The 21,909-nt window shown below is 43.5% G+C and overlaps 1 protein-coding gene across 2 annotated transcripts in view; it reads left to right on the top strand.

Annotated features, from left to right (window-relative positions):
* The window catches only part of GRB7 (growth factor receptor bound protein 7), a 124,859-nt gene extending 103,502 nt beyond the window's left edge, over positions 1–21,357 (top strand). The window contains exons 9-16 of one of the 2 annotated variants that reach the window (XM_040435835.1): positions 6,817–6,927; positions 7,017–7,115; positions 7,539–7,613; positions 13,317–13,433; positions 14,597–14,657; positions 17,242–17,329; positions 19,322–19,415; positions 20,431–21,357. In XM_040435835.1, coding sequence (XP_040291769.1) covers positions 6,817–6,927; positions 7,017–7,115; positions 7,539–7,613; positions 13,317–13,433; positions 14,597–14,657; positions 17,242–17,329; positions 19,322–19,415; positions 20,431–20,577 — 792 coding nt within the window. In that variant the 3' untranslated portion in view covers positions 20,578–21,357. The remainder of the gene's footprint in view (positions 1–6,816; positions 6,928–7,016; positions 7,116–7,538; positions 7,614–13,316; positions 13,434–14,596; positions 14,658–17,241; positions 17,330–19,321; positions 19,416–20,430) is intronic. The other variant, XM_040435836.1, reaches the window with a different exon arrangement.
* Positions 21,358–21,909: the final 552 nt, after the last annotated feature.

The following is a 21,909-nucleotide window of genomic DNA, read 5'->3' as shown; positions in this document are numbered from 1 at the left end:
CGTTGTGTGCATCCGTGGCCGTTGTGCCGTTTTCCGTTTTTTTTCGCGGACCCATTGACTTTCAATGGGTCCGTGGAAAAATCGGAAAATGCACCGTTTTGCAGCCGAGACAGTGATCCGTGTATCCTGTCCGTCAAAAAAATATGACCTGTCCTATTTTTTTGACGGACAACGGTTCACGGACCCATTCAAGTCAATGGGTCCGTGAAAGAACACGGATGCACACAAGATTGGCGTCCGTGATCCGTGGCCGTAGGTTACTTTTATACAGACGGATCCGAAGATCCGTCTGCATAAAAGCTTTTTCAGAGCTGAGTTTTCACTTCGTGAAAACTCAGAACCGACAGTATATTCTAACACAGAGGCGTTCCCATGGTGATGGGGACGCTTCAGGTTAGAATATACTAAAAGAACTGTGTACATGACTGCTGCCTGGCAGGTGCTGCCAGGCAGCAGGGGGCAGCCTTCCCCCCTGTAGTTAACACATTGGTGGCCAGTGTGGCCGGCCCCCCCCTCCCTCCCCTGTAGTTAACTCATTGGTGGCCAGTGCGGCCGCCCCCCCCTCCCCTGTAGTTAACTCGTTGGTGGCCAGTGGGCCCCCCCTCCCTCCCCTGTAGTTAACTCGATGGTGGCCAGTGGGCCTTCTCCCCTCCCTCCCCCTCCTAATTAAAATCTCCCCCCTATCATTGGTGGCAGCGGAGAGTACCGATCGGAGTCCCAGTTTAATCGCTGGGGCTTCGATCGGTAACCATGGCAACCAGGACGCTACTGCAGTCCTGGTTGCCATGGTTACTTAGCAATTTGTAGAACCATTATACTTGCCTGCGAGCTGCGATGTCTGCGTCCGGCCGGGAGCTCCTCCTACTGGTAAGTGACAGGTCATGTCACTTACCAGTAGGAGGAGCTCCCGGCCGGACGCAGACATCGCAGCTCGCAGGTAAGTATAATTGTTCTACAAATTGCTAAGTAACCATGGCAACCGGGACTGCAGTAGCGTCCTGGCTGCCATGGTTACCGATCGGAGCCCCAGCGATTAAACTGGGACTCCGATCGGTACTCTCCGCTGCCACCAATGATAGGGGGGGAGATTTTAATTAGGAGGGAGAGGGCCCACTGGCGAGTTAACTACAGGGGAGGGAGGGGGGGCCCACTGGCCACCAACGAGTTAACTACAGGGGAGGGAGGGGGGCCCACTGGCCACCAATGAGTTAACTACAGGGGAGGGGGGGGGGCGGCCGCACTGGCCACCAATGAGTTAACTACAGGGGGGGGGCTGCCCCCTGCTGCCTGGAAGCACCTACCAGGCAGCAGGGGGCAGTCATGTACACAGTTCTTTTAGTATATTCTAACCTGAAGCGTCCCCATCACCATGGGAACGCCTCTGTGTTAGAATATACTGTCGGATTTGAGTTTCAAAATGTAACTCAAATCCGACGGTATATTCTAACATAGAGGCGTTCCCATGGTGATGGGGACGCTTCAAGTTATAATATACCATCGGATTGGAGAAAACTCATTAACTCCTGACTTTACATTGAAAGTCAATGGGGGACGGATCCTTTTGAAATTGCACCATATTGTGTCAACGTCAAACGGATCCGTCCCCATTGACTTGCATTGTAATTCAGGACGGATCCGTTTGGCTCCGCACGGCCAGGCGGACACCAAAACGACTTTTTTTTCATGTCCGTGGATCCTCCAAAAATCAAGGAAGACCCACGGACGAAAAAACGGTCACGGATCACGGAAAAACGGAACCCCGTTTTGCGGACCGCAAAAAAATTACGGTCGTGTGCATGAGGCCTAACACAGATTTAGACAGATTTGTGAACAATATTTGAGTAATGGGTGTTTTGTGTATGTAGAAAATGTTTCAGATCTTTGAGTTCAGCTCATGCAAAATGGGAGCAAAATTGAAAGTGTTGCGTTCATATTTTTGGTCAGTGTATATATAATATACAGTACAGACCAAAAGTTTGGACACACCTTCTCATTCAAAGAGTTTTCTTTATTTTCATGACTATGAAAATTGTAGATTCACACTGAAGGCATCAAAACTATGAATTAACACATGTGGTATTATATACATAACAAACAAGTGTGAAACAACTGAAAATGTCATATTCTAGGTTCTTCAAAGTAGCCACCTTTTGCTTTGATTGCTTCTTTGCACACTCTTGGCATTCTCTTGATGAGCTTCAAGAGGTAGTCACCTGAAATGGTTTTCACTTCACAGGTGTGCCCTGTCAGGTTTAATAAGTGGGATTTCTTGCCTTATAAATGGGGTTGGGACCATCAGTTGCGTTGAGGAGAAGTCAGGTTGATACACAGCTGATAGTCCTACTGAATAGACTGTTAGAATTTGTATTATGGCAAGAAAAATCAGCTAAGTAAAGAAAATGAATGGCCATCATTACTTTAAGAGATGAAGGTCAGTCAGTCAGCCGAAAAATTGGGAAAACTTTGAAAGTAAGGGCTATTTGACCATGAAGTAGAGTGATGGGGTGCTGCGCCAGATGACCTGGCCTCCACAGTCACCGGACCTGAACCCAATCGAGATGGTTTGGCGTGAGCTGGACCGCAGAGTGAAGGCAAAAGGGCCAACAAGTGCTAAGCATCTCTGGGAACTCCTTCAAGACTGTTGGAAGATCATTTCAGGTGACTACCTCTTGAAGCTCATCAAGAGAATGCCAAGAGTGTGCAAAGCAGTAATCAAAGCAAAAGGTGGCTACTTTGAAGAACCTAGAATATGACATTTTCAGTTGTTTCACACTTGTTTGTTATGTATATAATTCCACATGTGTTAATTCATAGTTTTGATGCCTTCATAGTCATGAAAATAAAGAAAACTCTTTGAATGAGAAGGTGTGTCCAAACTTTGGTCTGTACTGTATATAATCTAGGTGTGTTTACTACATAATAGGTTTCTGCAGATCATTAACTTCAAAGAAAGTTGGACCACACACAGTCCTTCCTGTGACTGTCAGCTCAACAAATATCTTTTTTTTTTATTCACCACAGCAATTAGCTGATTGCAGGGGCAGATTGGCCATAGACCTTAAAGGGAAATTTCCCGGTGAGCCGATGCCCATGGGGCCACCCAAGCCCACTTCTCTGCCACTGGTCAGGTACATAATGAGCTCTCAGCGGTAATTGACGCTGTGAGAATCACACATGCCCTCTGAATTCAACAGCTGCTGGACCACATTTAATCTAAGACCCCTGATCCATATCTTAATAGGAGACAACTGGAGGAGGAGGACAGAAAAGGGCATCTACTGATGGCCACAACAGAAGGGCATCTTTTGGGGCAATACTGTATATTGTGCTGCTCTGTGGTATATGGTTCTGCTAGGACAGGATTTTGCGCTATGGTATTGTCGGCCCTGCCTATTTGTGTTGCTCCGCCATATGTTATTTAGGACACCCCTACAACATGGGGCCACTTTTAGTTTTTTTTTGGTCCAGGGCCACTTTAAGTTCCCAGTCCACCCCTGGCTGATTGCCCAACTGCTGAAACACCTGATGATCAACTAATAATTTTAGGGCAAGTTGCCACACTGCCTCTGCAGGGAAAGTTAGTATCACATGCTGGCCTTTTAAACGTATTGGAGAACTTGAACTACATGATTGGACTGAGTCCACCAAAGTGGGAGCCTTCTGCCCTAACTGATAGAGTGGTCCTTGACCACTGAATGTTATTCAATGATGTTTATACTGTATGCTATAATAAATGTCTTCTTCAGACAACTCTTTTAACATTATTTGAACACTTTGACATTCAGGAACAACCTCACTAATACTGCGGTACATACAGTATGTGGACATCACACGCATCTTATCTTCTCCCCACCTCCTCACCACTGGCAAGGGTGAAAGACTTACCTGGGCCGTATGCTGACAGACAACATCTCCATTCACCTGAGGCTACTTTTATACTCGTATTTTGGCTTTCCGTTTGTGAGATCCGTCATGGGTTCTCACAAATGGTCCAAAACGGATCAGTTTTGCCCTAATGCATTCTGAATGGAAAAGGATCCGTTCAGAATGCATCAGTTTGCCGGCGATCAGTCTCCATTCCGCTCTGGAGGCGGACACCAAAATGCTGCCTGCCGCATTTTGCTGTCCGCTTGACGAAACTGAACCAAACATCCTGGCACACAATGTAAGTCAATGGCGAAGGATCCGTTTTCTCTGACAAAATAGAAAACTGATCCGTCTCCCATTGAGTTTCAATGGAGTTCATCACAGATCCGTCTTGGCTATGTTACAGATAATACAAACGGATCCATTCATGACGGTTGCATGCGGTTGTATTATTGTAACGGATCCGTTTTTGCAGATCCATGACCCAAAATGCGAGTGTGAAACCCCAGCAGGGTTCAGCAAAAACGTTTCTGTTATTGATAATACAACCATCTGCATTCATTGTGAACAGATCCGGTTGTATTATCTTTAACAATGCCAAGACGGATCCGTCATTAACTCCATTGAAAGTCAATGGGGGACGGATCCGGTTAATAGTGTCAGATTGTAACCGAGAAAACGGATCCGTCCCCATTGACTTGCATTGGGGATCCGTCTTGCTCTGCTTCCCAGGACGGAAAGCAAACCGCAGCATGCGGTTTGCTCTCCGGTCTGGGATCGCAACTAAACGGAACGGAATGCATTTTGGAACATTCCGTTCTGTTCAGTTAAGTTTTGTACCCATTGACAATGAATGAGGACAAAACTGAAGCGTTTTTTTCCAGTATTGAGCTCCTATGACGGAACTCAATACCGGAAAACTTGAACGCTAGCGTGAAAGTAGCCTAAATCCCTATCTTGTTTGAATGATCTTTTATGCCTATAAAAGTTGAATTTCCTGCAATACAATAAACTTAAGGCAGCCTTCAGCTCTTATATTCCAGGGGGCCTGCTGGATCGACATCTGACACAATTTGAGACACTAATAGCACTCACTTAGCCACCCTCCAAGGTTTTGTCTAGTCTTGTCTATCACCTTATACTTACTAAGTCAGTGGCAATAAAACAGGCGTATATCTCCCTATGGGAAAGAGACCTAGGGCTTGTCTTATCACCTGCAGAAGTTTCTTACATTTATAAATGTTCTTATGGGCCATCCATCCTATTCAAATCCAGGAAAATTCATACTAAATACTATCAAGATGGTACGTTAGACCGGTTAAAACCAACAAATGGTATCCCTCTGTCCTGGATACATGTTGGAGGTCTGGCTCAGGGAGGGGAACGTTTCTGCACACCTGGTGGTCCTGCCCTAAATTGGTATCATACTGGACTTCTGTTTTGGAGATCTCTAGGACTATTTGTCCCTATGAACACTGCCTTAGGGCCAACGGGGTGTGTTGAAGCGTTCCGCTCCTCTTTTAATTGTTAGCTGCGGCTAAAATCCTTATCCTGCCTCTATGGAGCACCACAAAATGTCCCACTATATCTCAATGGCTACTTAAAGTTGATAAATTGATATCACATTAAAGAAGTGGCTGCATTCGCCAATCGTACACATAGTACGACATGCTCCTTCCTTAATTATAGATCAATGGAAAGTCGCTCTTGATAGCCTTTTTCTATGTGAAAGACGAACCCTAACTGACTACATGCTACACCACTTTTCAACTGCTATTATATGGATTTTGATCTCGGGTTTATACCCCTAACCCCCCCCAAATATCTTTTACCTTGTTTACCTCATCCATACAATCTTTATCATCCTGTTCATTCACAACAAGTGTGTGAACTATTGAAAATATATATCTCCATAGCTTTATTGTCTTTTTTCCATCAGCTACATGTACAACCTCAGGTTCCTAGACTATATAACCTGCTACTACATTACTTTTTTCACTCCTAATAACAAGCTTTTATAAATACCACGCTTGTGATATCATTTGACGAATGTCACTTATTCCACGTTCCATTTTTGACTATTGTATACTTTTTATTTGTATATTGATTATTGTCTATTATTATCTATTGATTTGTCTCGAAAGTGATTACTGAAGTCTTCAATAAAAAGACAATTAAAAAAAACACAATTCTTTTAACAATCATTTTTTCCAATGAAATTCATAACTGTGATTGTCATGTATGGTCGCCTTGAAGCATTATTTTAGATTGCAGACTATTTGAGACATTGCTCTATACTTAGCTAGGCATATGTATGATCACAAGCATTTTCAAATGTTTCTAGAAGTGGGATTGGTACACTGCATAATGGCATTACCCATGTGCGATATGCATTTTCCAAGATGGGGTGGTATATTTGCATGATGATATGGCAACTAGCAGCACTGCCTATTAGATAGAGTATATAATGTGGAGCACTGAAGCAACTGCAGCTCAAATTACGCAATAGTAATATACATACAATTAATCCATAAATACATGTATATAGTCCTAATTATGACTAATGTATTACGTTCATTGGCTTTAGAATGATGAATGATGTTGATCTTTTTTCAACATTACCACCTCGATCAGCAAAAAAACAGGCTTACTAATCCCGAGCGCTTCATGCAGCCGCTGCTGTACAGTAATACACTGGTATGATCTATACGAGTGTATCACTGTACAGCATCGGCTGCATGAAGCGCACGGCGTCATAGCAACCAATAACGCCGTGCGCTCCTGCTGTCAGCAGGAATCCCGGCCGGGTTGCCACGGACCGCTCTCGGCCCAAGACAAAGAAGTAATAGACATGCAACAAAACTGTGCACTTTAAGACTAAATTACATGTGGTCTCCATCCAAGCATCAGATTAATTGTCACTGTTGTTCCGTTTATCTTCTTTCTCAGGACCCTCGCCACTTACAGTATTTAGCTGATGTGAATGAATCTAATACCTATTGCCTGACACAAGGAAAGAAGCTCTATAGCGCCCCCACAGAGTTTGGTTTCTGTTTGAAGGCAAGTGCAATGGAATTTATCAGGTTTCTTTTTTCCAAACGTTTTGTCCTCTCTTGGTCATATCATTTTTAATGTTATGGTATTTTCAGCCTTACAAGATGAGGAGCGGCACTAAAGGGCTGAAGATTTTGTGCAGTGATGATGAACAGTCTCGTACTTGCTGGCTTACTGCTATCCGTCTATTTAAGGTCAGCCTGAAAACCATGTCTTGTGGTATACATGAAAGATGTGCTGGGGTTGCCCACAAAGCCATGTCCTAGGGTTGTCCACAAAATCACATCCTGTAGTTTTTCAGAAAGCCATGTCTTGTAGTTTTACAGGAAGCCATGCCTTGTAGTTCTCCAGGGAGCCATGTTCGGTGGCTGTCCAGGAAGCCTTGTCTCGTGGCTGTCCGGGACGGCATGTTCCGTGGCTGTAGAGATAGCTATTTCCTGTGGTTGTCCAGGAAGCCACATATACCATGGCTGTGCAGGAAGCTATTCCCGATGATGTTTAACAAGCTTTGTGCAGATCCAAAATAGAATATGACCAATATATGCTGATTGTGACAGTATTGCGTCTTTAAACTGTTAAAAGATTATTCTCACCAACTTTTTCTCTTTTTTTTGAAGTATGGAGCACAGCTCTATAAAAACTACCAGCTCTCCAGGCGCAGTGCACACTCTTGGGCAGATCTAAAAAAACAGGTATTTTCGGAATTACTTGAAGATGGCAATGATGTTTACATGAACCGCTAGGTCATTGATGTGGTTGTAGATGTAGATGTGTGTAAATTATGCAGTTTAGATTTTTAGACTGCTTATTTATAATATCTAACATGAGTAATTTCATGTAGCCTTTTTGTCCTCTAATCAAGCTACTGCCGGCAATATAAAACATTGCCCATGTGCAGAGGCATACGTAGAGAAGACAAGACCCATAACCACTGTAAGAATGGGGTCAAACCTAAGCTTCCTGCCATCATAGAGATCAGGCTTTTGACTTTTCTGATGGACAGCCCATTTCTCTCCAGCCCCAAAGTAGACATAGGGCCAGATTTATCATTAGCTCAGGTCAGAATAATGGAGTGAAAAAGTCCCAAAAAAGTCCCAAACGCTAAAACTGCGCACAAATTTGCGACTTTTTTCTGCTCTGCACTATGCTCGCCAGTTTTCTGAGAGTGGGCGTGTTTTCTTATGTAAATGAATCTCTAGACAGATTTACTATTGGGACTATTTAAAAAGTCGCAAAAAAGTCGCAATTTCACTCCAGTGAGGACCATGCTTATCTTATGAGACTTTTTAATAGAACATGCAACTTTTTCATAAAAACGTGCGACTTTTTCATAAAGATGTGCGACTTTTGTAAAGCTGCTTACTGACGGATAAACTGCTACCGTCAAACCACATTTATTATAGTCTTAAAGGGCCGATCATAAATCTGACTTGGCTAAAACTGACTTTAGCCATATGTGAAAGTGGAGTGAGCTGTCAGTCATGATAAATCTGGCCCATAGTGTCTGCTTCTATTATCTGTACACAATTGATTACTAATGGACAGCTAACTGCCTTCAACAAAACCAGCCCACTCCTCTTCTGCCGATATCTTTACCATGATGATTGACTGCACATGGCACACATTACCGAGCAGGCTACATTCTGATATAATGAAGTGCTTAAAGCCTAAGCGAAATATGTAACAGCTTCTGGTTACACATCTGTTCAATAATGGAGCTGCGCCACTTTCTAACTCAGCACTTACACTACCGGTCAAATGATGAATACAACTGAGCACACAGGTCAAAGTCTACCACATTGATCCATAAGTCAGAAGTGCATGCTTCAAAGCAGAGAAAAGAAAAAAGAATGCGGCACTCACCCAAAAATACTCTTTGCGGCTTTATTCACATAAAAAGCTCAGCGCCATGTGGGCAAAACACAGCTAGAAAGCAACAGCCGTTTTGCGCTTGTTGCGCTTTTTCAAGCCATCAGTGACTGAATCGGCGTGGTTCATAAATACTCTCACACCTTGGTCACTGATTAAATGAATGACACATGTATGAAGACCAATCAGAAGACAAGGCAAACAAAAAAACACACAAACTACTAATACTATAAAAACACTGCTAGGTCGTTTTTATCATTAACCCCAGAGGGCCCATGGCTCCACTTTTTATAATCCAGGCTGCTTCTTTCTGGAGTAAAATACGACCTATCACCACCCCGTATTAGGGGCAGGACAACTTCAATCCCTGCACATTTTAAAACGTTACTGTTACCTCCATGTATTTCATGTATGTGATCAATCAATCTAGTAGCCCCAATTCTTGTCACTATAGATCTCCTATGTTCTCTGAATCTAATGGTTTCACCAATGTAGAACCTCCCACAGCGGCAGAAAATTGCATAAACTGCAAATTGCGTTTTGCAAGAGATAAATTGATTGACCCCGCACTCAGTACCTCTCTTTCTATGCATGTATTTACACATGGAGCAGTGACCGCATACAAAGTTACCTTTTAGGGGGCATTTTTCTAACCAATTTCCTTCTGGTGTTTGGAAATTACTCCTCACAATGACATCCCTAATTGTTTTACTTCTCCTAAAGCTGACTATAGGATTACATAGTGTTTTTTCTTTCAAGACATTATCCTGTGTTAAAATGTGCCAATTGTTAAGCATCGCACTCCTTATGGGGACAGCCATAGGGGAGTAGTCAAATGTGAACACTGCTCTATCCTTATTAGCTTCAGACCTAGGGTTAACCTCTTTGGGGGCTGAATGCATTTATATATGCTCTATCAATTACCTTGTCTGGATAGCCACGTTGCAAGAGACGCTTTTTTAGTATTTCTGGTTGCTCAAAATAGTCATCCTGATCTGACACAATTCTTTTGAGTCGCAAAAATTGGCCGTATGGTACAGATGACTTTACATGAGGTGGATGGAAGGAATCGTAGTGCAGTAGTGAATTCGTGGAGGTCGGTTTTCTATATATATTGGTGTGTCCCTAAAAAATGAGGGAATTCCCTTGAATAAGGGGCATAAAAGCCAATCAATATATTGGGAAAGAGGCTCAGTAACTGAGCCAATTCCTGTGATGACGGGGCGCCCAGGTGGGTCCACCAGTGACTTATGCACTTTTGGTATGCAATACCACACAGTATTACCACACAATGCAATAACATATAAATTACACTTTTAATTTCATTTGCAGACAAGTTACATAAGTATTATGCATTTTTGTACTTCCCGCCTTTTATGCAAATTGACATAAAAGATTCATATCTTACTTGTGTGACCAGAGAAGAGTCTTATTTTCAAGCTCTGACTCATCTCAGGTTAATTTGCATATGGATCAAATCGGTTTTTTTACACAAAAAAAGCACACAGAGCTATGGGGACTGGGTATTGCGGATGTGCTAGCGGCCATCTAGCAACCCATGTCCTCAGCTCTGTACCCAAAATCCAGGTGACAGGTTCCCTTTAAATCCCACACCTACAGCAGTATCCTCTACATATTACCAGAAGTACATGCTTCCATGCAGGCAGACAGAATAATGGTCTCTCTAAAAAAGTACATCATATCAAGTATTTCATGCAGGGGCGGACACAGACAGCAGAGGGCCCCTGTGCAAAGAATGTGCCTGGGCCCCCTGGGCCGGGTTTGGGTACCAAACATGCGTGATTTTTCTCACGCGAGTGCAAAACGCATTACAATGTTTTGCACTCGCGCGGAAAAATCGCGGGTGTTCCCACAACGCACCCGCACATTTTCCCGCAACGCCCGTGTGAAAGAGGCCTAAGGCTACTTTCACACTTGCGACACTACGCTCCGGCCACCTGATCCGACTGAAAATGCAAGGAATCGGCTGGACACAAACCGCAGCATGCGGTCCCGCTGATTCTCTGCATTTTTGTCATATTGTGGCCGGATCTCTGCCGTACCCCATTATAGTCAATGGGACCGGCGGGCATTCTGTCTGCATCCAGCAGTGCCAGATCCAGTGAATTCCAGCAGGCTGTTCTCTGCTGGTACAGCCCGCCAGGATCACTAACGCAGATGTGAAAGTAGCCTAATACAGCGCCTCATACCTCGTACATCCAGTGACTTCCCCTTTGATGTAGATGTTCTCTGTCCTCATCTTCTCCTTTCAGACCAGACCCCCCATGATGATTTTTCAGCCATCTCTTCTCTCTGCAGAGTTTGAAAGACAGACATCTTAGTTTCCCACTTTTCCATCATCCTCCCACCTTCTGAACACCCCATTCTGCCACCCCCAATACTGTGCCCGCTGTGCTCCCTATACAGGTTACACACAGATAGTTCCCTTTTAATAATTATTGGCACACAGTGTTTTAAAAAATAACTGTGCCCAGGAAATAGAGTCCCTGACACTAACAGTGTAAACATAATGTTCCCCAAAAATAATTGTGCTCAGCTGATATCGTGCCAGGGTGCCCCCTACAGTAATACTGCCCCCCAAAGTCCCACCTATAGAAATAATTATCTACCAGACAACCTGTAGTAGTAGTAATAGTGCCCCTACAGTAATAAAATCCCACTGTGTCCCAGAAGTAATAATGCTCCCATAGTGCTCATACTAGTATTCATGTTCTTTATAGTCCCTCAACTGTAATAATAATTCTCTTTATAATGTGTTACAGTAAAAATAAAAGTGTCCTGTTGTGTGGCAGTATAAAAAAATACCACCTCTTAGTGCCCACTGTAGAGCCAATGTCCCCATAGTACCCTCATAATGTGGGCCAATGCCCCTTACTGTGTGCCCAAAAAACCTTTTAGTGCCCCCAGTTGAGACAAGGTCCCCATAGTGCCCTATAATTTGCGCCAGTATAAAATACTTTATATCGTGCCCCAATAGTGCGGCTCCCCTTATCCCCATGGTGCCTGACAATGTGCTAGAATAAAATGCCCCCATAATATGTGCCAGTATAATTTCTCTATATAATGACCCCAATAGTGCTCCTCTCCTCTCTTCTCCATAGTGCCCCCCATGTGTGCCAGTATATAAGATAGGGTCCCCAGTAGATGCCCCCATAGTGCTCCCTCTTCTCCATAATGCCCCACATGTGTGCTAGTATATAAGATAGGGCCCTCAAAGTGCTCCTCCCCTCCATTGTGCCCCCCATGTCTGCCAGTACATAAGATAGGGTCCCCATAGTGCTCCTCCCTCTCTATAGTGCCCCCCATGTGTTTCAGTATATAAGATCGGACCCCCATATTGCTCCCCCCTCCATAGTGCCCCCCATGTGTCCCAGTACACAAGATAGGGCCCCCCATATAGCTCCTCCCCCTCCATAGTGTCCCCCATGTCTGCCAGTATATAATATAGGGCCCCCCATAGTGCCCCCATGTCTGCCAGTATATAAAACTGTTATTTTGCATATTACAGTATATAAAATAGGCAGCCCCCCATATGTCACTTGCTCAGATAGGCCCCCATATCTGTTGCTCAGTACCCCCCTATCAGATGCCCATTCACACCCCCATATCAGTTGCTCAGACCGCCCTCCCATATGCCAGTTGCCCAGGACCCCCCTGCCCATATCAGTTACTCAGGAGGAACCCCCCCCCCATATCAGTTGCTCAGACTGCCCTCCCAAATGCCAGTTGCCCAGGACCCCCCCCCCCATATCAGTTACTCAGGAGGAACCCCCCCAATATCAGTTGTTTATTTATTCATCCCCCCCATGTCAGTTGCCCAGGACACCCCCCCCCATATCAGTTACTCAGGAGGACCCCCCAATATCAGTTGTTTGTTTATTCAGCCCCCCATATGTCAGTTGCTCAGCCCCCCTCCAGAAATATACAGCACACCTCTCAGCACTGAGCGCTTTGAAATGCAGTTTGAACAGAGTCTGTACATTAAGTGGTTTCAGGCTGGAGAACCATAAATAAATATATAGGAATATAAGGAATAGCTGTATAGTACTTTGCAAGCGCTATAATAATAATAGCCTAATAAATGAATTAAAGTAAAAGTGTCAAAAACCAAGGTGTAGGGGTGTATTAGACAGGAGACGCTCGTTAACGATGATCAGGCAGTTTAATACTGCCGCCGATTGCCCGATGAACAAGCAAACACTTTATTGGGCCCTACAACATACTTTTTTGTACACTGGCTCCTTTAATATTGTCAGATTTGCACTTTCTACATATCATCAAAGTGCTGCCACCAAATGGCCAAGGTGTTTGACCACGCTGGAGACAAAGAGTACCGCTCAGGAGTACACGTGACAAGCAGGTGCACAGTGATTTGCCACTATTACAATATACATTTCTTATGGCAATTCCACATTAATTATGAAGTTTCCAAAAACATGGTTGGAAGAAAGCAATGTCCCTTTTAGTTTATAAAAGTCTGTCACGGACTATTTTGTTCTTCATAGCGCAGTGTATCTGATAGCACTTTGGTTCCCATGGATTTTTCGGGGTGTACCGGTCGCGTAATAGAAAATCCTCTTGAAGCATTTTCAGTGGCCCTTGAAGAGGCCCAGACCTGGAGGGTATGTATGATCTACCATGGTAAAGTTGTAATACAAATGTCTACTAATGTCTTTGTCTGCAGGTTAGAAAATTACATTCACTGTTTTATGCTAATATATGCATTATGTAAGAATAAAAGGTGAGCCAGAACTGCTTAAAGGTGTTTTCCAGGATTTTAATATTAATGGCCTATCCTCAAAATAGGCCATCTTTATCTGAACGGCGGGGGTCTGACATCCCACACTCCTGCCAATTAGCTGTTCTGCAGCATTGTGTGTACTGGACGGAGCTGATTACTGCAATACTGCTCCTATTAACATCCGTGGAAACAGCGCTGCAGTACTAGCTCTGTCCACTACACAGCAAATGGAGCTGTGTATCAATTCAGCCACTGAAACTATAGGGAACATCTTATCAGCAGACCTGCGGAATGTCAGACCCCCACCAATCAGATATTGATGGTCTATCCTGAGAACAGGCCATCAAAAATCCAGGAAAACCCCTTTAATGTAGGGCAATGACTGTGCACAACTGGTCCTAAAAAATGGTCATCAACATAAATCTAGATGCGTTCCCTTGTATATGTTTTTTTTTAGTTTTTTTTTGTGTTGCTTATGGATAGCTTTACTATTATTATTCCTTAAACCAAAATGATGGATATTCGGTCGAATTCCTGCCTAATAATAGGTACTATCACCTGGAATTCTTATTGACAAAAAAAAAAACGCACTAAGAAGGAGTTGTTGTACAATTGAAAGGAGGCTCCAGTACCTGCTGAGCCACCACTAGCCTGGATATAAAATGAGATGTGGTTGTTCATGGAGGCATACAGGTTCCATATGGCATCCTACAGCACATTGGCTAACAGATGTTGCAGATGGGCCTGTAGATCTTGCACACTTGTCGGTTGAACCACTGGGGATAAATCTGGTAACTGGGCAGGCCAAGGAAATATTGCATTTTTGGGGAGACATTCCTGCAAAACCCTTACTGTGTGTAGGTGAGCATTATCCTACTGAAGAATGCAACTTAGAAGCCCGGCCATGAGAGGCAATACGTGGGCACAGGATGTCTTGCAGGTATTGCTGAGTTGTGCTCCTCGTATCACTACCAGGAGTGACCAACTGTTTTTAACTCCATCAGTGTCTACGTATATATCAAATGATGTTTTTTTTCCCTACAGAAGAAAACAACTCACCGGTATAGTCTACCGACACCGTGCCAGACAACTCCGAGTAGTGCAGGTATGTTGAGTAGGATAAGAATATCATTGCCAATTGCAGTGTAAAAATGTATGGGGTCATTTATCAAACTGGTGTAAGGTAGAACTGGCTTAGTTGCCTATAGCAACCAATCAGATTCCAGTTCTACTTTACACCAGTTTGATAAATGACCCCAATAATGCCTGTGTGAGACCTAACTGAAAATCTTGGGACCCAACGCAAAATCTGTAGCAGGGACCCCACCTACCGTACCATGTGCTTTCTATAATACTGGTAGTGGCAAGTGACCCGACTGCCCTCCTTGCTACACCCCTTTCAAAACAGATACCAGGGTGAGTCAAAAATTATCCGCACTCTGACTGTAGAATTTATAAGGATCAACTTTCAGAAAAGACAGATACATAATTTTTCCATCTCCCTGCTTTTCAATGCACTTTCTCCATTTCCTCATAAAAAAATGATTTTGGCTGAGCTGCGAGCTACAAATGTACCACTGTCTTCAACTCTTCATCAATGTGAATCTTTGTCCTCGTAGGGCCACAAAATCCACTGTCATTCATCTACCCAACAGAATCTGTTCACCTGCACACTCAATGTTGTCATCAGTCGAGGACAGCGGCCCGGCTCCTTCTTCATGGCTGACACTTGTGCGACCTTCCTTGAACTTCTCTATCCATTTATACACACTTCATGACAAAACACTTTCTCTATATTGTGCTCAAACTTAAATATCGGCACGAGACACACCCTCAGACCACAAAAAAACTAATCACTGCACCCTGCTCTTCTTTCATGCAAATCACAAGTGGGGCAGCCATTGTTTCTCACACCACAGTCACAAATCAACTGGCGTAACACGTTCAAACCTGCACACGTTGTGGTCATTGGTTTATATATATATATATATATATATATATACACTGCTCAAAAAAATAAAGGGAACACAAAAATAACACATCCTAGATCTGAGTTAATTAAATATTCTTCTGAAATACTTTGTTCTTTACATAGTTGAATGTGCTGACAACAAAATCACACAAAAATAAAAAAATGGAAATCAAATTTTTTAACCCATGGAGGTCTGGATTTGGAGTCACACTCAAAATTAAAGTGGAAAAACACACTACAGGCTGATCCAACTTTGATGTAATGTCCTTAAAACAAGTCAAAATGAGGCTCAGTAGTGTGTGTGGCCTCCACGTGCCTGTATGACCTCCCACAACGTCTGTGCATGCTCCTGATGAGGTGGCGGACAGTCTCCTGAGGGATCTCCTCCCAGACCTGGACTAAAGCATCTGCCAACTCCTGGACAGTCTGTGGTGCAACGTGACGTTGGTGGATAGAGCGAGACATGATGTCCCAGATGTGCTCAATTGGATTCAGGTCTGGGGAACGGGCGGGCCAGTCCATAGCATCAATGCCTTCGTCTTGCAGGAACTGCTGACACACTCCAGCCACATGAGGTCTAGCATTGTCTTGCATTAGGAGGAACCCAGGGCCAACCGCACCAGCATATGGTCTCACAAGGGGTCTGAGGATCTCATCTCGGTACCTAATGGCAGTCAGGCTACCTCTGGCGAGCACATGGAGGGCTGTGCGGCCCTCCAAAGAAATGCCACCCCACACCATTACTGACCCAATGCCAAAACGGTCATGCTGGCATTGCTGGAGGATGTTGCAGGCAGCAGAACGTTCTCCACGGCGTCTCCAGACTGTCACGTCTGTCACATGTGCTCAGTGTGAACCTGCTTTCATCTGTGAAGAGCATAGGGGACCAGTGGCGAATTTGCCAATCTTGGTGTTCTCTGGCAAATGCCAAACGTCCTGCACGGTGTTGGGCTGTAAGCACAACCCCCACCTGTGGACGTCGGGCCCTCATATCACCCTTATGGAGTCTGTTTCTGACCATTTGAGCAGACACATGCACATTTGTGGCCTGCTGGAGGTCATTTTGCAGGGCTCTAGCAGTGCTCCTCCTGTTCCTCCTTGCACAAAGGCGGAGGTAGCGGTCCTGCTGCTGGGTTGTTGCCCTCCTACGGCCTCCGCCACGTCTCCTGATGTACTGGCCTGTCTCCTGGTAGCGCCTCCATGCTCTGGACACTACGCTGACAGACACAGCAAACCTTCTTGCCACAGCTCGCATTGATGTGCCATCCTGGATAAGCTGCACTACCTGAGCCACTTGTGTGGGTTGTAGACTCCGTCTCATGCTACCACTAGAGTGAAAGCACCGCCAGCATTCAAAAGTGACCAAAACATCAGCCAGGAAGCATAGGAACTGAGAAGTGGTCTGTGGTTACCACCTGCAGAACCACTCCTTTATTGGGGGTGTCTTGCTAATTGCCTATAATTTCCACCTGTTGTCTATCCCATTTGCACAACAGCATGTGAAATTGATTGTCACTCAGTGTTGCTTCCTAAGTGGACAGTTTGATTTCACAGAAGTGTGATTGACTTGGAGTTACATTGTGTTGTTTAAGTGTTCCCTTTATTTTTTTGAGCAGTGTATATATGTTTGTGTATTACTCCACTTTGCCTCTATGTTTTGCCCTTCTTATGACACTGTTCATCCATAGTTACACCCATTGTATTTCCATCTTGTTAGTGATACACAAGACCCAGCCGTGGTATCATGGGCGTCTGTCCCGAGATGAGACTCAGCGCCTCATAACGCAACAAGGAATGGTGGACGGGTAAGATCCATGTAATCATGTTGTCATCAGCCTCCCCGTTTTGCGACGTATTTGCTCAGTAAGGTAGTAGTGACCATTAAATATCAATCATCATATCATATTGTTATCCTGTTTACTGTAAACATTGCTTTCTCGAGAAGCTTCTTATTTGCAGTGATGTAGCTGTAGACCTGTCATCAGGACATAAATTATTCTACTCTGCCTTGCCTAGCCACACAAAATATATCACCACTTCAGACTGAGTCATTAATCTATGCACGCTTTACTATTAACCCTTAGATTACTTTTTGTCCTTTATAGTCCTATGACCAGATTACAAGAGCTCTTTGTCCTATAAATTGGGTACAATTACAGATCTAGCTGTCCATCTAATATATTTGCAGGACAAAGGTAAGGAGTCTGATGTTCCCACAGCCCTACATGTGTATTATTGGAATACTCCCATGGGTAGTGATGGTTTCTCACTACTTTTATTTGAGCAATCAACAAAAAAGTTAGTAAGAGGATGGCACTTGTAACGAAATAGTTGCAAACCTTATTTGCTAAAGCAGAAGATTTTTACTTTCCAGTTTTTCATTCAATAGTGGTACAACATGCTTGATGGTTACTAAAGGTATAGAAGGCACCAAAGCTTTGTGGTTGCAGTAAACTAGACGGTCTCTACTTCTCCTGACCCTTCCTCATCCGACTCCTCCTATCACACTGCCCCACAGAACCATATAAAAAATGTCACACTACAGGCCTCACAGCAGTTAACCTTCTGCTTCAAACTGTTCACTAGCCCTTCACAGGTTGAAGTCTTAAGGGCCCTTTATGTGGACAGAGAATCCGCCAGATAATCGCTAACTGGCGTTCATAGGAATGCTTGTTAGTGATTATCTGGCTGTGTAAAAGTGCCACTGATTACCCGGTGAATGAGGAAAATGCTCATTCATCTGGTAATAGATCATTTGTGCAGGCACAAAGATTATTATTTACCGGCAGCAGATCGTGCTGTGTAAACAGCACTCTGTTGCTGGCAAACAACGAGTCTGTATGGGGATGAGCGACTGTCTTAGCGATCGCTCCTCACCATACTGTGGGGGAGATCGCTGCATGTAAACGCAACGGTCTCCTCCGCTGACGAGCAGGTGATTGCCAGGAAGAAACACTTCCTTCCCGACAATCGCCTGCTGTATCAGGGACCTTTATCTGTAGGCTAGCACCACCCACCCACCACACATTGTCTACACAGGCCCTACATCACAGCCTCCAGCCCACTGCCTCTCTTATAATACACGAGCCACTCCTGTGCTCCATTCCAACGATGCTCCACCATTGTACAAGCCCATTCTAGCCTTCAGTTTAACAATGCTCCTTCAATAGACAGGTCCCAGGGGGAACTGTTCATTCAGGCTAGTTGCAGGTCTACTTGTCAACTCATTTGTATCATCTGTACTTGGTGCCAAACATTCCCTTTGTCAGCTCCTCTGTGACCCTTCTACTATTATCATTGTACCACAGTGCTTCGTCATGGCACATACCCATGTCGGCCTCTTTCTGGGCTTTCTCTTAGGGTACAGCCACACGGTCAGGTTTCTGCATGGAGATTTGGAAGCTGAAATCAGGAATAGATCATAAAAGTAAAGAAAGTATAAAGGACAAATGCAGCTTCTCCTCTTGTTTTTTTTTTTATTCACTTCTGGTTTTAGCTTCCAAAACTGCATCATGAAACCTGACCTTGTGACCGTAACATTATGTTAACACCTCCTCCTGTTAGCTGACAGATGAGAAACTACTCATTCTCGCTGTCAGCTACCATAATGGGGCATGGCAGCGCTACAGAGTACAACAGCCCGCCAGTCTGGCAAACCAAGACCTAAAGATGCACAAAACATATGCACACAGTATAACATACAAACATATACAATGCAATGACAATAAAAAAAGTTCTTTTTGAACCGCTGAGCAGTCTTCCAGATAACTAAACACTCTTGCTTTGTCTCTTTGCAGAGTTTTCCTAGTGCGAGAAAGTACTAGAAATCCCAAAGGATTCGTCCTGTCATTGTGTCACTTACAGAAGATCAAGCACTACCTCATCTTGCCGGTATGTGACTGAGCTTAGCGCAGCAGGAGAAAATGGACTGCAGCTCTGCAATGTGTCCAGCAATTAGGAGTTAATGAGCTCGTTCTACCACAGCCTCAGATTGATAAGAATTATGTAATGTGACATTAATTCTGTCCCCTCTGTCAGATAAACCAGTTATAATGATTGCAGCATATTTTATTTATTACAAGCCTTTTGACCTGTTTATCTATCACAGAATTTCATTACTCTGGTCTTGCTTTCCTTGCACCTTCCTGTCTTGGCTCTCCCTCCCTTTCACACCCATAGATATTTCTTGACTAGCATTTTTAATTAATGTTTTTTTTCGGATGTACATGTGAACATACACTGGGAGCTGCCATGTTTTGATTATCCTCCATGACCCCTTTAATTTCTGTCTTACCAACCCTATCCCTCAGCAACTTTAGTTTTTTTTTACGTTGTCCCTCACATGACCTATCAGGGATTTTATCATTTGTGTCACAGGTGTATTAAGATCATACCCTCATGAGACCATATAATGCATTTCAGTATGCAGTGAAATAGCATTCCATGGTTGCAATTATTAGAAATGTAAAGATGATTGTTGCTGGTCAAGATTTTGGACCCAAGCTGATCAGCTGTCAGAACCAGAAAATGTTGCCAAAGGACACCCACCACCTCCATAATGTCTATATTTCTTAATATGGACAGGGTTTGACCTGGTAGGACAATTCTTTTACACAGGCCAATTGTCATCTCCATTTGCCACATGAAAAATCAATATAGTATGATGTGTAAATTAGGATGAGTCTAATGTAATTATGTATGCTTACCATAAGCACTGCAAGTTCTGTCTCTAGGTACCATAGGGGATCAAGATGTGGCATGATGGAAGGTAAAAGTAAATATCAGGCAATACATGAATATGTGTAGAGCTATCAATATTGGATAAGTATGTATGTGTATGCACGTAATAGTATATGGTAGATTCATATTAAACACATGTATTTAACTACATTTTATTTTATTTTAGTGTGAGGAAGATGCCAAGCCTTTCTACTCAATGGATGATGGACAAACCAAGTTTGTAGACCTTATCCAGTTGGTTGAGTTTCACCAGATCAACAGGGGGATCCTACCATGTACCCTCAAGCACTACTGCACTTCTGTAGCACTGTAAAAGGGTCTTGATTACCACAAGCCAAGGACAGAACAGACCTCTTAAAGAAAACTAATTACAATTTAGACCGGACGTTTCCACAAGGTGATTAATGCACCGCTGTGTAAAAGATGGCACAATTTCAGTTCCGGGATGTGTAAATTATTGCTAGATTGTTACTGTGTGGATCCAAATCCTCAACTGAGTGGATGAAGTTCTATCAGGAGGCACATAGTCAATAAGCTAAACATTTTCTTTTCTCTGTGATGCTACAATAATCTACGCAAGACTGTCAGGTGACAGCAGAATGACATTTGGTGGCTAAATTCCATTGGAAATAAGCTTTCCATAATCTCCTATGCCCTCTGAGAGATGGCAGGAGAAGGGCACCCTAACTGTGTCTGGGAAGGAATGTTAAACAGTGCATCTGTTGCTGAGGGCACTGTACTGTAAATATCTACAAGGCCAGTTCATTGTCAAATATTTTATATAAGGAATCGTAAACTATATTTTTTTTCTTCTATTTTCTCTTATTTTGTACAGAATTCTCTGAACACAATCTACATATGAAGAGAAGCAGGTTATTTATATATTCAAAAGTAACACAATAATAAAAAAAATATTCACTACCCTAGTTTACTGAATTTGAGGTTAGGTTCTGTTCACACTGGTATCATGGCGACTGGATCTGTCGCCTGACAAACCTCTTGGACTTATAATGGTATTCATAGGGTTCTATCAATGTTTCTATTGTTTTGACAGCAAGTATGATACCACATGCTGCCATACTTATGCAATCAAAAGTGACAGAATTCCTTAATGAGAACCTGGTCACCACTGTTACCATACCTCCCAACTTTTTGGACGGTCAAAGAGGGACACTTTTGGTTCATTGTGCGAAAGATCAAGATTTCCCTGCATATCTATACACTTCCGTAGTTCTCTCTTACGAAACAGCGCAAAAATAATCAGAATTTAGACATTTCTAAAATCCCAATTGCATCAAATAATGAAATAATATACAAGACGGACTCGAATATACAGAGAGGAACCAGACCAACATTTTCTGGGTCAATGTTGTAAATGTAATAATACAAATCTATACCTCAGATCAAAAAGAGGGACATTTATGGAGCAAAGAGGGACAGAGGGACTGTCCAAAAATAGGGACTGTCCCTCCAAAAGATGGACACTTGGGAGGTCTGCTGTTACCCTAAAATATGGGGATTCTATGGGTCATTTAAAGGGGTTTTCCAGGAGTAGAATACTTATGACCTATCTGTAAGATAGGTCATCAGTCTCAGGTTAGTGGCAGTCCAGTGATGTCACTGGCCTAGAAAGAGGCCACAGAGC

The sequence above is a fragment of the Bufo bufo genome, chromosome 6 (genome assembly GCF_905171765.1).
Source record: "Bufo bufo chromosome 6, aBufBuf1.1, whole genome shotgun sequence".
NCBI classification, from domain to species: Eukaryota; Metazoa; Chordata; class Amphibia; order Anura; family Bufonidae; genus Bufo; species Bufo bufo.
This window is presented reverse-complemented; position numbering and strand designations above follow the sequence as displayed.